Source organism: Oryctolagus cuniculus, chromosome X (assembly GCF_051225735.1).
Source record: "Oryctolagus cuniculus isolate XC-2025 breed Fujian yellow rabbit chromosome X, ASM5122573v1, whole genome shotgun sequence".
NCBI lineage: Eukaryota > Metazoa > Chordata > Mammalia > Lagomorpha > Leporidae > Oryctolagus > Oryctolagus cuniculus.
The window spans coordinates 1,324,126-1,340,643 of NC_142888.1; the positions used below are offsets into that span (position 1 = coordinate 1,324,126).

Genomic DNA, 16,518 nt, shown 5'->3' on the forward strand with positions numbered 1-16,518 from the left:
CACATTTCTTTTTCTCTTGGAGTAGTCATGTGTCACGAGTGAGATGGTCAGTACGTTGCATACGAGCATGAGTCTCAGTGGTTGTAGCAGAGTTTCCAGGGTCAGCTTGAAGACTCTGCTTCCCTTTCAACCTCCTCGAGGAGTGCGGGGAGGCGAACAATTGCTACGTAGACACCATCTGTGTGCAGCTCTTGGTCATGTTGTGGGTCTTTATCTGTGGGTCCTTCAGGAACTATCTATATGGGACGAGTTTGGATGGCCCCTGGGCAGTTGCTGTGAAGGCATATAGAAAAATGAAGAGTGGAGAGGCAGAAACATGTTTGCTAGCCCCTCAGAAAACTACAGCAAGTCCCCATCACTAGGGCAGCCACATGTGCAGTAGATGATTTGCATCCACGAGTAATGCTTTTTTTTTTATTTTTTGACAGGCAGAGTGGACAGTGAGAGAGACAGAGAGAAAGGTCTTCCTTTGCCGTTGGTTCACCCTCCAATGGCTGCCGCGGCCGGCGCACCGCGCTGATGCGATGGCAGGAGCCAGGAGCCAGGGGCTTCTCCTGGTCTCCCATGGGGTGCAGGGCCCAAGCACTTGGACCATCCTCCACTGCACTCCCTGGCCACAGCAGAGAGCTGGCCTGGAAGAGGGGCAACCAGGACAGAATCCAGCGCCCCGACCGGGACTAGAACCCGGTGTGCCGGCGCCGCAAGGCGGAGGATTAGCCTAGTGAGCCGTGGCGCCGGCCTCACAAGTAATGCTTTTGACTGCAGGTAAAAAAGATCTCAAACAACTGCTAAAATAACTTCGCTGTTGTTCTCCCACAGTAACAAATCCAGAGGTCGTCAGTCCAGGGTTAGTGCACCAGCTCAATGAACATTATTAGCTTGTGATATCTACTACTTCCTAATCTCTCGTTGTTAAGCAAAATATAACAATAATGCATCTTAAAGTGATACATATGGGCCGGCGCCGCGGCTCACTAAGCTAATCCTCCACCTGCAGCACCAGCACCCCAGGTTCTAGTCCTGATCAGGGCGCCGGATTCTGTCCTGGTTGCCCCTCTTGCAGTCCAGCTCTCTGCTGTGGCCCGGGAGGGCAGTGGAGGATGGCCCAGGTGCTTGGGCCCTGCACCCCATGGGAGACCAGGAGAAGCACCTGGCTCCTGGCTTTGGAACGGCGCAGCGCCGGCTGTAGTGGCCATTGGAGGGTGAACCAATGGAAAAGGAAGACCTTTCTCTCTCTCTCTCTCTCACTGTCCACTCTGCCTGTCAAAAAAAAAATAATAAAGTGATACATATGAACAAAAAGAAAGATAGGGCAAATGTGGCAGGCAGTTAATAAGTGATGGATCAAGGTGGATGTTCACTGTACTATTCTTGCAACGTTTCTGTACATTCGCAATTTTTCAAAATAAAAAGTGAGGGGAAGTGAATGCACAGCAGAACGCTTTTTTCCTTCTCTGCTGAGACCTACTCCTGCCCGCCAGCCCCTCTCCCACAAAGAGCACCGGTGCTGTGGCCTCGCTTCCCTCAGGGCTGAGTTTCTCTAACTTAACACCAAGCTCACCTGTATATGCATATTCTACTAGGTTTTTTTTTTTCCTTCAAGAGTGATACAGGTTCAGCATCCCTAATCCCACAATCCCAAATTCAAAATCTGGAACTTTTTGCACACCAACATGATGCTCAAAAAGTTTCAGATTTGGGAGCATTTGGAATTTCAGATTTTTAGATTTAAGGATGCTCAGCAGGCAAAGTCTATGCAAATTCTCCAAAAGCCAAGCAATTCTGAACTCTGAAACACTGGTCCTAAGCATTACAAATAAGGGACACTCAACCTCTATACGTTATTTTGTTGTTTTCACTTTATACATGGTTAGACTCTTTAGCTTATTGTCTTCTGAGTGAAAAACTTACATCCTTTGAGAGCCATGTGCTCTTACCATGGTTGCTGGCAAAATGAGGTTTTTACCCTTATGTGATAAGAGTGCCTGCTGAATGCATTTTTTCTTTTGGACCAATGTTCACTCACATCTTGTTTTCTTCCTGCCTGCTCCCCAGAGATCAGGGGCAACCCTCACCTGCTGATCAAGTACCACAGTGGATTCTTCGTGGACGGGAAGTACCTGTGCTGCCAGCAGACCTGTAAAGCAGCCCCAGGATGTACCCTCTGGGAAGCATGTAACGTGTGACTCCTCTTTTGGGCTGGGCACTGGGGGGATGGTGCCCCATTAGGCCAACCCTAAAACAGCTTGGAAGTAAATAAGATGTGCCAACTTGGTTGACATCGTGAAAATCCAGCCTCACAGATGTTATGTAGCAAATGAAGTGTAATTCTAGGGCCAATTGAGTTATAGCTATTAAAATAATAATAACATTAACATCTGCCATTCTTTCACTTCATGAGAAATTCTTCCTGGCTTAAGTTAAACTCCAAAGAGGTAGAATGTGGTAAACACATCACCATGATCTAAAAAGCTACATTTCCCTCTTAAGAAAACCAGCTCTCTCTTCATGTAAGTAACAAAAATCATAAACTAAAAAACCGAAACTACACACTTCAAAAACTATATATCAGGGGCAGATGTTAGGCATAGCAGTTAATATGCTATTTGGGATGCTCACCTTCCATATCAAGTCACCACTGTACTTCTGATTCCAGCTTCCTGCTAAGGTGCACCCTGGGAAGCAGCAGGCCATGACTCAAGTAGTTGGGTCCCTTCCATGTGGAAGACCCGGATTGCGTTCCCAACTCCTGCCTTTAGCCTGGCCCAGCCTTTGTTGTGGGCAACTGGGGAATGGTTGAACCAGTGGATAGAAGATCCCCCTCCCTTCTCCCCCCCTCCTTCTCTCCTCCTTCCACCTTTCAAAATAAATAAAAATGTTCAACAATATATCAAGAGATAAAATGTAAGTCACACTTTAATCACTATACATACCAAAATGATGATGGCTAAGTTTGAAAAGATATATTTAAGGTAGTTTTCCATTCTGTATATGTGTGTCAATTTTTTAATGACAGTAGAGTAGGTAGAGAGGGTTTGCTTTAAGTGCAGAGTCTATCCAGAGTTTTATTCCTAGGGAAGAGAGGGACTTATGTATTTCAAAAGTTTTACTTTTCAGATGCTGATCTTCATGTTGCAATCAATGAAGAGAAACAGAGAGCTCCTACCTTCCCAGACAGAGTGGTAAGTTGACATTTTGAAAATGTTTTTTGGCCGGCGCCACGGCTCAGTAGGCTAATCCTCCACCTAGCAGCGCCAGCACACCGGATTCTAGTCCTGGTCGGGGCGCCGGATTCTTTCCCGGTTGCCCCCCTTCCAGGCCAGCTCTCTGCTGTGGCCTGGGAAGGCAGTGGAGGATGGCCCAAGTGCTTGGGCCCTGCACCCCATGGGAGACCAGGAGAAGTACCTGGCTCCTGGCTTCGGATCAGCGCGGTGCGCCGGCCGCAGCGCGCCGGCCGTGGCGGCCATTGGAGGGTGAACCAATGGCAAAAGGAAGACCTTTCTCTCTGTCTCTCTCTCTCTCACTATCCACTCTGCCTGTCAAAAAAAAAAAAAGAAAGAAAAAATGTTTTTCATGGTCAGGATATATCAAATCAACAAAGAGCTGCCAGATTCAAGACTAGGACATGTGGGCTTTGTTCAGACGGCTCTTCAAAGAGAGGGAGGGGAAAATGTGAGCTGTCACTAGTAACTATGGCTGGTATCAAATAATGGATTCAAATATAGGCTCATTGTAGCATTTATATTTTTGTATTCACTGGGTCTTTGGGAGAAGTCCTTAAGATGGCCTCACACATAACAGGCAGCTGTTATTCGTTGGTTCCCTATTCAGGCATGGCCAGTACTGCCTCATGTTGGAATGAGACTCTGTAGGGGGCAAGTAGGAAGCAACATAATTCTTTCTCGCCATTATCCCTTCAAAGCTACTTGGTGGACTTTCCTCTCTGTCTTCAGGAAAAGTTTTAGGTAGATTTCATAGCTTCCTAGTCACTCCCAGCTGAAAAAATTTCCCCTGATACTGGTAGTCATGAGAACAAGTTTTGAATGGCCCGTCCTGTTATAATCACACAGTTTCAAACATCATTACAAGTAAAACTTCTCCTTGTCTGCTGTGGCCAGGGAGTGCAGTGGAGGATGGCCCAGGTGCTTGGGCCCTGCACCCCATGGGAGACCAGGAAAAGCACCTGGCTCCTGGCTGCTGCCATCGGATCAGCGCGGTGCGCCTGCCGCGGCGGCCATTGGAGGGTGAACCAACGGCAAAAGGAAGACCTTTCTCTCTGTCTCTCTCTCTCACTGTCCACTCTGCCTGTCAAAAAAAAAAAAAAAAAAAAAAAAAACTTCTCCTTGTCACCTTGCTCAGTCTGCATCAGCTGGCAGCCTGCTTTTGGAGAGGGGCTGTGGAGAGGCTGGGGCTTCTGACCCTTGCAGTGCAGGACCAAAGAGGAGGGTATCTAATGGAAAAGAGACACTCGTGTGGCTGGTCCTACCATGATTTCATGGCGATACTGTTTGGGAGAGTTTGCACACTGCCGATTCTTTATCTTATGGGAGACTTTTGTGGGCTTCCCACAGGGCAGATTCAAATGTAGTTTTGTGACGGAAGATGGTGTTTTGATCCTAGCTCTTGGGATTTCATTCCTCAACTCTTCCGGGTCAATTCACTCATCTTGGTTAGACTCCTTATCAAGGTGACTCTCAGCCAAGTCTTCCCCCAAGGGTGGAGTTGGCCTACAAGAAACAACCAAATCCTTCATCACTCTAGTTAACTAAGCTGCATGCAGCTCACTCCTGCATGGTGAGCTGTTGCGCTGTTTTGTGTTCTACTTGTGGTGATAGTCACAGCTTCCTTTTAGCCTTCCTAGGCAGGTATCAGCTGCTTCCAATGCCAAGAGACACATATGATGGCCTCCCAGTGGTTCTATGAAAGGAAGAGGACATGTCCTCACCCACACGTCAAGTCTATGGTGTCTTAGGTACTTATTTTCAGCTACACACATTCACACACATTTCTCTCTAAGTAAAATCCATATAATTCTTGCAAACCAACATGAAGGATGAAAAGAATCTGTTATTGTAGGTTTGAATAGTGCTTTCCAAAATTCATGTTCTTCCAGAACCTCAGAATGTGGCCTTACTTGGAAACAAGGTCTTTGCTGATATAATTAAAGATCAAGATGAAATCACACATGACGAGCATGGGGCATAAATCCAAAAGGTGTGTCCTTGTGAAAGTATGGCCTTGTAAGACATTTAAGAGTAATGTTCGCAGTAAGCAAATCTATGAGGACCAAAGGTCAGCTAGTGATTGCCTAGGGCCAGAGTGGGAGTGGAGACTGGCTGCAAATGGGCATGAGAGATTTTCTCGGGGTGATGGAAATATGCTAAGACTAGATTGTGGTGAGGATTGCACAACTTGATAAAGTTACTAAAAGTCACTGAATTCTACACTTCCAAAGGGTGAAATTCCAATCAGGTTTGTTTAAACAACTCTAACAGCAGAGGATAATTTAGGAGTCAGGATCCATTGCATCTAGTCTCTGGCATCCAGTCTCCCGTCTCTGGGAAATGTGTTGAAAATTATCAGGAAATCTGGCCAAGAGTTCATAGGCCTGTTTTGAATATAAGCTGCCCAAATGAAGCAAGGATCAGAGAGGGTATCATGAAAAGCATGTTTTCCTTTGTTTTGTTTTTACCAGAGCACTCAGTAGAGGGCTTGTTCTCTGATTGGGGGGAATAAAAATGAGCTCTCCAGTCATTCTGTTTGCACTTCCGTTTAAGGAACTTTCCAATGCATTTATCTTTGGAGAGAACCCACCTCACAGCTCATAAATAACCGTGTCATGCATAGCTAAAATTTCCAGAATGTCAAAGCCTCAGCTCTGAGTAAATGATATTTCTGAAGAAAGAGCAAATAGAATGTGAAAAAACTAAATGTAGAGCAGATATACACACACGTAAATACACATATGTATCATGTAAATTTTTAATGTACCATGACTTTTAAAAACACAAATCCTAAGCGTTCAACTTGATGAGTTGTCACAAACTGAACATACCTGTATAATTTACAGTCAGACTGGGAAACAGAAGCCCAAGGCCACCCTCGTGTTCCCTGTTAGTCACTACATTCCACAAACACTAACCACTAGCCTGACTTACAATCTGATACATTTTTTGCCTGGTTTTGACCTTTACACAAATGTTATCATAAAATATATAGTCACTGATTGTCTGTTTTCTTTTGTTCAGTGTATGAGACTCACTTAAGTTTTAGTATGTGATTACAGCGTATTTTCATTGCTGTATAGCATTGCATTGTGTGAATATAGCACTGTGTTTGTTTCTTATTGCTGCTCTACTAAATTACCACAAATTCAGTGGCCTAGAGCAACAGGAATTTATTCTCGAATAGTCGTGCAGCTCAGAAGTCTACAGTGGGTCTACATGGCTGTTCTTTCAGGAGGCTTGGGGCAGGCAGGGGAATGGGGCACAGGGATCTATTTCCTTTGCCTTTTCCAGCTTCTTAAAGACCTCCTACGTTCAGTGGCTCCTGGCACTACATCTCCAGAGGAGAAGGGCGGCAGATTCTCTGCTCTCTGACACCTGCTTCCACCCTCATATCTTTCTAATCTCTGACCACCTTGCCTCCCTTTACTCTCTCCCTATGGCAAGATTCTTATCATAATCACAGTCTGCAAAGTCTCTCTTACCATGTTAGGGACTCACAGGTTCTGGGAATTAGAACATGAACATTTCTGGGGGCACCACTATTCAGCTCACTGCTACCACAATATGTTTATTATTTTGTCCTCTTGATGGGCATTTAGGAAGTTTACATTTTTTTTATCTAATTCAGATAATTCTGGTAAGAAGATTCTTTTAAATCTTTTGGTTTCACTGTTGGGTGAACATACATATTTCTGCTCATAGATTATGAGCACAGCCAACTTTAGTTGATTCTGGAAAAAGGTTTCTAAAGTGATTGGACCATTTCATACTCCAACCAGAGATAGTATGAGAGTTCATGTTGCTCCATGTCCTTGCTAAGGCTTAATATTCCCTGTTTCCCCTCTCTTTCTTTCCCTTTCCTTTCCTTCCTTTTTCCTCCCTTTTATCTCTCTCTCTCTCTCTCTCTCTGTCTCTCTCTCTCAGTTCACTTTGGTTGTTGGTTCCCAGTACACAGATCTGTGCCTCACTGTGATGCATTAAAATCTCTTGTCCTTCAAAGCTCAAGATTCCTCGAGCAGTTCCTATTCTCAAAATGGATGTGCCGTCTTCAAGTACCAGCCTAGTTAAATACGACAGCGATTCAAGGAGAAACTACGTCTCCCAGCCAAACGTCAACATGGGGTGTATTCCCAGGGAAGACTGCCCTGACTGGTGGCAAGTAAGGAAACTGAAAAGGTAAGCCCTGGTGTTTCGGTTGGCTGCCCAGCATGTAGAGCAGGCATTGTTCTCACTGCCTTGGGCCTCAGCCTCAAAGCTGTTGATACAGCTCTCTGTTCAAATTGGGTTATTTTCTCAAAAAATGTTCTGTGCTTGAGCTGGAAGACTTGGGGAATCAAGTGGCCCCTTTGGTGCTGAGCAGCATAGACTTTCCTCTTACATTGTCTGATCTAATGAGCTAATGAGCACTTGAACATTTTACTCCTGCCCCTTTCTGCCCCCTCATTCCAGAACACAGAATCTTTCCAACGTAGCCTTTATACAAAAAAACCTTAGGGTGGGCTTGTTTTCACAACGTGTTTCAGCATTGCTAGGCAAATGACAAACAGCATTTCAAGCGAACCCATGGCTTGCCTTCTCAGAATTTCACCTCTCCTGAACACATTAGTCTTTTCACATTTTTCAGTTTAAAGATTCTGGCTGGGGTTGGCACTGTGGCATAGCAGGTGAAGCTGCCGCCTGCAGTGCTGGCATCCCATATGGGCACTGGTTTGAGTCCCAGCTGCTCCACTTCTGATCCGGCTCCCTGCTAATGTCCTGGGAAAGCAGCGGAAAATGGCCCAAGTGCTTGGGCCGCTGTACCCATGTGGGAGAGCTGGAATGAGCTCCTGGCTCCTGGCTGTTACAGCTATTTGGGGAGTGAAGCAGCATATGGAAAATCAATCTCTCTCTCTCTCTCACTCACTCTGTATATATCTACCCCTCTCTATATAACTCCAACTTTCAAATAAATAAATAAATATTTTTAAAAAAGAGAGGAAAAAAAAGTTCTGGCTAAAGCCACAACTGGAAATGCCTTAAAGATGGTACATAAATAGTGTGTCTCTCTGGGGTCTGTCACTGTCTGCCAGACTCGATCAATATCAAATTGAATTGCAAGATGACCATAGGGAAAGGGGCAAGCAACTACCCTTCCTTATCTGTTGCTCCAGACTTCCCCCGTCAGGGTCCACTGTCCACCACCTTCTCCCCCAGTTGTCAGCAACCCTCCAGGGGACAGACGCTTGTCTTTCCCCACAGTGCATGCAAAGCATCTCTTGGACTCACCCCATGTCTCTCGTCCTTATTTTCTCCCTTGCCTTCTTATTCCTTTATTCTTTCCATCCTCATCATGTTTACCTAAAGCAAATGCCTCCCCATACCGATGCTACAGCCATGGCACCATAAAGAGCTTGAAAGTGCACGCTTCTTAATGTGGTCCCTTTCATTCCAAGGTGGAGCTAGAATCCAAGTGTTCTAATCTATGTGCAGTGCCCGAGGGGAGGGGTGATGTTTTTATGTTTATTTGCCTGTAGGCGAGGATTTTTGTGGAATTTAGATGATCAGCGAGCCCAGGCCCAAGGACAGTGAGTGCCATGTGTGCTCTGTGCCAGGCCCTTCTGTGATTCTCTGAAGGAGACGTGTGGGAATGAATTTTCAGATAATTACTGGAGAACTATGATTTGCTGGGGCCTGCTGCGGAGGCGCTTCCAGCTCACAGATGGCCGGAGCCCGTCTTCATTGGAAATGTTGACATTTTGCTCATCAAGGGTGCTTTGCATTAAAGTTTTTAAAAAGTATTTCACTAGAATGCAATGTGTCTTGATTATTAAATTTTGACAACCCCTTGGATTTGGCAACCTTTTAGATTTTGTCCCAACACTGGATTTTTTCTTAGAATTTCAGAAAGCTACTTATCCGAACAAAGGATTCATTAATCACTTAGTAGTAGCAGCATGGCATCTGCAAGTTAATTACAGTAATTGCTTAAAGGTCTTCATGGGGCTTCAATTTTTAAAACACAACAATGATTCTTAGCTCATATACTAGTGACAATACTTTTTATCAAATTTCTGTTAGTTCTATTGTCTTCACCTGGGCTATTTTGAATCTTCATTTTTTTCTGATCAGTAAAATGATCCATGCTCCCATGAAAGGATCCAAATATCGCAGTATATTCAGTGTACATTCCTCTAAAATGCTCTCTTTTTTAAAGATTTATTTTTCTTGAAATGTGAAGTTACAGAGAGGGAGGGGCAGAGGCAGAGAGAGAGAGAGAGATCTTCTATCTGCTGGTTCACTCCCCAAATGGCCGCGACAGCTGGAGCTAGGCCAGTCCAAAGCCAGAGCCAGGGGCCAGGAGCTTCTTCTGGGTCTCCCACATGGGTTCAGGGCCCCAAGGACCTGGGCCATCTTCCGCTGCTTTCCTGGGCACTTTAGCAGGGAACTGGATCAGAAGTGCGGCAGCCGGGACCCAAACCGGTGCCCACATGGGAGGCTGGCATTGCAGGTGGCAGCTTAACCTGCTACATCACAGCATTTTAGAGAATGCTCTTAATGCACATGCTGCCATGTATGTATCTACAAACCCAGATTCTCACTACTCACTACCTGTTGATTTTTAGGATCAATATAGTATTCCATGATATATGGAAACGTAAGTGATGCATTGCTGATGGCCATTCTCCCCATAGTCTTAAAAACAAGGCTAAATTAATTGTTTGTCCTTTTTAAATACATTTCCTTACAAAGAGATGAAGTCAATAAGCTCTTCTTGTAGGCAAGTCTCTTTAGGAAGGTGCAGAAGGAGGCAATCCAGTGCTTGAGGGCTTTAAGCACTGCTTGAAATGAAGCCAAACATTTCTTTGCCAAGGCTACTGTCTCCATGAAGCATGGTTTTCCAAAAAAATAAATAAATAAAAATAAATAAATAAATAAAAGCCTGGGCTTTGACGGCAAACAGGAAGTAGGTCCTGCATTCCAGATAAAACAGCATTTGGACTTTGAGAGGTAGGCACTTCCTTATAATCTGCTTAACACCAAAATGAAAGAGAGAGAATGAGGGCTGGCAGAAGATGATGAAAATCCTGCTGATCCATCTGTGCCCAGACGGAACTAAGAGTTCCATATTTTCAAGATTTTTAGCTCTAATGACAACAGCAAGGAGGAAAAGAACTTATCTGAATGTGTTATGTGACAAAATGCTTTCATATCTATAAAAAATCATGGCGAACCCAGTGAAGGCAGTTTCTTACCCCAGGTTGTCTACTGTTTGGAGTCGTTATAGGGTGATATTAGCAATCCTCTTTGGTTTAGGGGTACTGCCGAACTGCAGCTACAGCTGTGGTCTCTGAACGGACCAAAATGTGAAAGTAGCTCATTAGCTTAAATGTCCAAACCAGAAGTATGGGTCAAAATGTCTAGTAAAGCTAAACCATATCAGAACAAAACCATTTCTGTCATCAGCATCTGTAAGTAAACATACACTTAGAAATTTATGAAATCTCTGTCTCTCTGTGCAGCAGTGATGACGTTGCATGCAGTAGCCAAACAGGAAGAAGTGTCACAAATCACAGCATCTCGAAGATTTCATGGTAAATCAGATTCAGATATTCCTTTACATCCAGGATTTGCTTCCATTTGCAGGAAAAATAGTGAAATTTACAATAATTTTGCAACGAGGCTTTACATTTAAGGTATATGTAATGGCCATGTAGCTTGCTTCTTTGAACTCTTGAGTGGGTCTGAATCGGTCATTTGTGGGCTATAATTTTCCTCACAATGATTTTCTCCACTCATCATGTATGATATACAGTGGCGTTAGTGTGAACGTTAACATATCTGACTCAGGTGTCCTGAGCACAAGGAAAAGCAACACAGAGTTGACTAAGTCTTCCCTATGAACTGCTCTAAACACAACCCAAGATTATTTTTTAACTTCATACTTCAGCCATTCCTGAAGGAGTCTAAATCTATTTCATGAAGAGTCACAGAAATCTGAGTTCTTGGGGGCCTTCCTGGGCACCTCCTATACTGAAGAACCATTAAATTGGGCATGAGCCCAGCTTTTGGGCAGCTCTCTCTTCACTTTGTTGATACCTTTCCAAGTGCGAAAATGGAAACCTAAGAGTTTAATTTGTATTTATGTGGATAAAAACACAGTGGAATTTGATATCGCATTTCTAGACACTTGGATTGTTTCTTGGTGGTTTTGCAATTCATGTTGTTTCCCAACTCTTCTTAAGGGGATTTCCTGAGTCAAGTTCATCTGAAGAAGAGGAAAACCTGGATGATTATGAGTGAGTGTTGAAGGGTCCTTGTGTTTTTTCTAAATTTAGACATAGATGCTTCTATTCAATTCCCCAAAAGCACTAAAAGAGATGGCATAGACCTTGTCAGGAGGCTTTATTTATGGGTAAACTCATGTAAGGCCCTGGGCCATTTATTCAGGTGACAATTGACAATTGGGTTATTTTCTGAGAAAATATTTTCCCCGATCTGGATTACCTAACCTGGCTGCACATATTCATGGGATTTCTCATATACCCAATATCCTCTTCATTTCACTTTGTCTGAAGCATTCGATATTTCTGCTCATTATTTCTTCTCTAGAGGCCTCTTGTCAAGTTGATGTTTAAAAGTTCTTATTAACATAGTTAGGTTTTGGGGGAAGTTATTTATGGTGCAGTAATTTTACAGGGTAAAATTCCTAAGGTGGCTATATCATTTAACATCCAAATTGGGATACTTTAGAGAAAGAGTCCACTATTAAGCTTACTCCCAATCAGACATAAACTCAACTGTTCTGGGCAAATGAGAATATGTGGTCATCCTGATTATACTGAGACAGATTTACCTAAGTGTCCATTAAGGTCTTTTCCAAAATGTAAGGTTCTATTTTCTACAAATAGGGACAAATTATTGTACCCTAGACTTACATATTGGTATTAAGGAGAGACGGGAGTAATAGAGTGTACTTCATTTCTAGACACTTAACCCTCTGAGACACAAAATCCACTTGGACACTAGAATTATTAGAAGGGTGGCAAAATTACCAGGAAAGACCTGTCATCTTCAAAATCAAAGAGATGATGATGTATGCTCAGGACTATAGGGCTATGTGGTCTGGGACTTTGCCTTCTCACACAACACTTGATGCCCTCAGTGTCATCTGTTTTATGGCCATAATGGCATGAACTATTCTACTCCATTCAATTACAAATGTAGGCATTTAGATATAAATAAATAAATAGTTTTAAAAAGTAAAATAAAATCAAATGTTAGGACTAGACCTAGGCCTTTGATGCTCAAAACTAAAATACTCAATTTTTTTTTAAAGAAACAGAACCAAGCCTCAGAAAAATTATGACACAGGTAAAATGTGTATTTGTGTGAGTTGATGATGGGGTGAGATAGGGTATAAAAACTATCTCACTGCCTCTCCAGGCCTCTCTCCTTATTCCTTAGCATCTCTTCCTTCTATGTGCCCGTAAATATATATCCTAGATCGTATCCTCTGAAGGGTCATTTGATTAGCTTTAGTGAGCTTAAAATGGTAATTACTAAGAAAACTATCAGTCAATACCGCAAGAGTTAATTATACAACATCTATAAGGATAGAGTTAGAAGAAATTTTCACACTTATTAAAATCAGCCCTGCTCCCAATTTTACAGATGGGGAAGTCAAAGGTCACGAGACACGTGTTCAAAGGCATACAACTCCTTAGTGGGAAGTTCTGGCTAGAATCCAGACCTCCAAGCTGGCTGGATGAAAGCTGTTCAGCTCTTTTCATGTTGTTGAATTATTGCCAGTGATATCCCCTTCCTCAGTTAATATAGACGTTACCCAGAGGACCACCTCCATCCCTTCCTGCCAAGCTCTGTGACGGGGTCTGCCTGGGTTTGTTCCTACAACCCCCACCTCCACCCTCTTTTCTTTCCTCCTCAGATGTTTTCTTCTAAAAAGGAAGTCCTCCCAATCCTCCAAGCCTATGTGCCATCCCATCTCACACCCTGCTCATTTCCTTAGTATGGCATTTTGGCCAAAGCCAAAAGGGCGCAGGCATTGCTGACCTCACATGAGAAACAATTCTTGGCCTGTTGAGCTCCACGTGTAAAGTATGATGTAATGTTCTGGGCTAACTTAGTAAAAAGGCAAATATTCAAAGATTACTCCTGCCTTTCCCACATCATCTTTTTCGCAATTCAGTATAACTGTTCCTGTACTAACATAATCTTACATGTTTATCTACCGTTAGCATGAAAATTAAAAAAATTAAAAAGGAATTTGCTTTGAAAATAGATGCTGTTGCATCTATCAGATTATTAAAATGACAGAATTGAAAGACAAGAGCTTTCATCAGTGGCAACCCTGACTTTCCCATTGGAATAGTCTTCATTGGTTTAATCTACGGCCCCCATTAGAAATGGTGAAATGGGGGCCATGAACTGTGGTGTAGCCGGTAAAGCTACACCTGCTACACCAGGATCCCATATGGGCACTGGTTTGAGTCCTGGCTGCTCCACTTCCAATCCAGCTCCCTGTTAATGGCCTGGGAAAGCAGCAGAACATGACACAAGTGATTGAAGCCCCTTAACCCACGTGGAAGTCCCAGAAGACCAGAAGACCCTGGTTCCTAGCTTTTGCCTGGCCCAGCCTTGGCCATTGCAGCCATTTGGTGGAGTGAACCAGCAGGTGGAAGATCTTTGTCTCTCGTTCTCCCTTTCTCTCTCTCTTTGTAACTTTTCCTTTCAAATAAATGAATAAATCTAAACAAAAAATGGTGAAATGTAAGAAAGCTTAGAGGTCCCATAAAGGAAAGCCAAAGATTCCTATACACCAACCTATTTAATGGGAGAAAATATTTGCAAACCATGCATCTGACAAAACATTAACATCTAAAACATAATGAACTCAAAAAATTCAACAACAAAGCTATCTAGTTAAGAAATGGGGAAAAGATCTGAACAGATGTTTTTTCAAGAGAAGAAATACAAATGGCCAACAAACACATCGAACACTGTTCAGTATGACTAGCCATCAGGGAAATGCAAATCAAAACCAGCATGAGGTATCATCTCACTCCAATTAGCATGGTTATTATCAAAAATGCGAAAACCAACAAGTGCTGATGAGGTTGTAGAGAAAAGGGAACCCCAATACAGTGTTGGTGGGAATGGAAATTAGTGCAGCCATTATGGAAAACAATGTGTAGGTTTCTCAAAAAACTAAAATAGATCTATGATATCTATTTTGATATGGCCACATATCTATGGTTATACCAATTCTGGGAATATATCCAGAGGAAATGAAGTCAGAATATGAAAGAGACCACCTGCAATGCTTGTTGATTGCAGCACCAGTCATAATAGCAACCTAATGTCCATCAGTGGGTGAATGGATTCCGAAAATGTGATTTACCTGCGTAATGAAATATTGGTTGACCATAGAAAAAGAATGAAATCCTGACATTTGCAATAAAATGAATAGAATTGGACATCATTATGCTAAGACAAATACCACATATTTTCTGTCATATGTGGAAGCTATATAAATATATATATATCCCATATTTTTTAGTACATGGGTATTTACAAACATTGTCTTCACTGAATTATACTCCTTACATAATAATATGGCTTTTTATACTAAGAAAAAATTCAAATGTGCAAGCGCCACCTCAATATTAAAATTGGGTGGTAGAGACTCAAATATCTATGCTTTTGAAAAACTTCTTGGGTGATTCTCTGTCAGATTTCCAGCCCCTGATGCAGGCCAGTGCTTCATTTTAAGGATTAGAAAGTTGAGTGTCAAGTTATACAATGGAAAAATAATTAATTCTCAAATATGGAATTCTTTCCTATTGCAGCTGGTTTGCTGGTAACATCTCCAGGTCACAATCTGAGCAGCTACTGAGACAAAAGGTTTGTAGTCTTGTGTTTAAAATAGCCTTTAAGAATCTCTTTGTATTGTTAGGCCCAGAATTTAATGTACGTCTCACAGAAACCTTGTTGCTAATTGTACGCCAGCTCATTTTAGTGTTAGTTGTTGGATTTTGGGTTACCCAGCCCTTTAGTCTATCCACTTCTTCTGTGTCCAGTACCTATTGCTGCAAAATGAACCATCTTAGAATTTAGTGACATGAAACAGATTTATGATTTGTGATTCTGTGAATCAGCTGTGCCAACAGTTGCTCTGCAGGTTCTGCCTAGGGTCACGCATGCGGCTACATGTGGCTGATGGCTTTACTCGAGGGTGGGGAGAGTTGGCTGAGACAGTCATCCGAGGCACCAGAGGCAGTTCTTCTCCAAGCAGCCTTTACATGTGCCTAACTTGGGCTTCCTCACAGCATGGTAGTAATCAGAGAGGACAAGCCATGCAGTGCAAGCACTTAGGAAGTCTCTACTTTTGTCATTTGCTAACATCTTAACTTGCCATAGTAATCACATAGCCCAACCCAGAGTCATTGTGGGAGGGTACTGCGCAGGACCATAAATAAGAGAGATGGTTTATTGGAGGCCATCAGTACAACTGTTTACGTCAGCTCTGCCACTGCTTAGTAATACCTAAACCAGAGTACAGCAGATGTGAAAAAGAATAAATTTATCTGATTTTATTACCAATTAGTATGTAATTACCAGCAACAAACTCTTTTGATCTATACAAATGGTACTTTGATATAGTTCAATCTAATATAACACAACCCCACTAATTATTTCTTTGAGAAGTATTAAAGAGAATGTGATGGGGGCCAGTACCATGGTATAGAGGGTAAAGCCACTGCCTGCAGTGCCGGCATCCCATATGGGCGCCAGTTCAAGTCCTGGCTGCTCTACTTCCGATCCAGCTCCCTGCTATGGCCTGGAAAAGCAGTGGAGGATGGCCCAAGTCCTTGGGCCCCTGTACCCATGTGGGAGGCCTAGAGGAAGCTCTTGGCTCCTGGCTTCAGATTGGCGCAGCTCCAGCCATTGCAGGCATCTGGGGAGTGAACCAGTGGATGGAAGACCTCTCTCTCTGCCTCTGCCTCTGCCTCTGCCTCTCTGTAACTCTGCCTTTCGAATAAGCAGATAAATCTTTAAAAAAAAAAGGAGAATGTGATGATACCACTTGGTAGTTTGTCACATTCATAGTTTATTATCTGCTCTTTCTGAATCTGGATCTCCTTAAATGTAGCCCAAGTTATTGAGAAAGACAAGTTGAGTTGAACATTTTTAACAAGTGATTTATTCTGCATGTTTTGTTTCCTAAGACCTTTCAAAGGCATGGTATAGGGATATGTGATCCTAATTTTATTTGCTAAAGATGGATACATTA

General features: G+C 42.9%; 1 protein-coding gene across 7 annotated transcripts in view; it reads left to right on the plus strand.

Moving 5' to 3' along the window:
* Positions 1-16,518, plus strand: part of BMX (BMX non-receptor tyrosine kinase) — a 53,466-nt gene that overhangs the window by 13,839 nt on the left and 23,109 nt on the right. For 5 of the 7 annotated variants that reach the window (XM_008272377.5, XM_017350007.4, XM_089324803.1 and 2 more), the window contains 6 exons: positions 2,056-2,175; positions 3,118-3,182; positions 7,228-7,403; positions 10,727-10,798; positions 11,450-11,503; positions 15,074-15,128. In XM_008272377.5, coding sequence (XP_008270599.3) covers positions 2,056-2,175; positions 3,118-3,182; positions 7,228-7,403; positions 10,727-10,798; positions 11,450-11,503; positions 15,074-15,128 — 542 coding nt within the window. The remainder of the gene's footprint in view (positions 1-2,055; positions 2,176-3,117; positions 3,183-7,227; positions 7,404-10,726; positions 10,799-11,449; positions 11,504-15,073; positions 15,129-16,518) is intronic. The other 2 variants (XM_008272378.5, XM_089324806.1) reach the window with 1 other exon arrangement.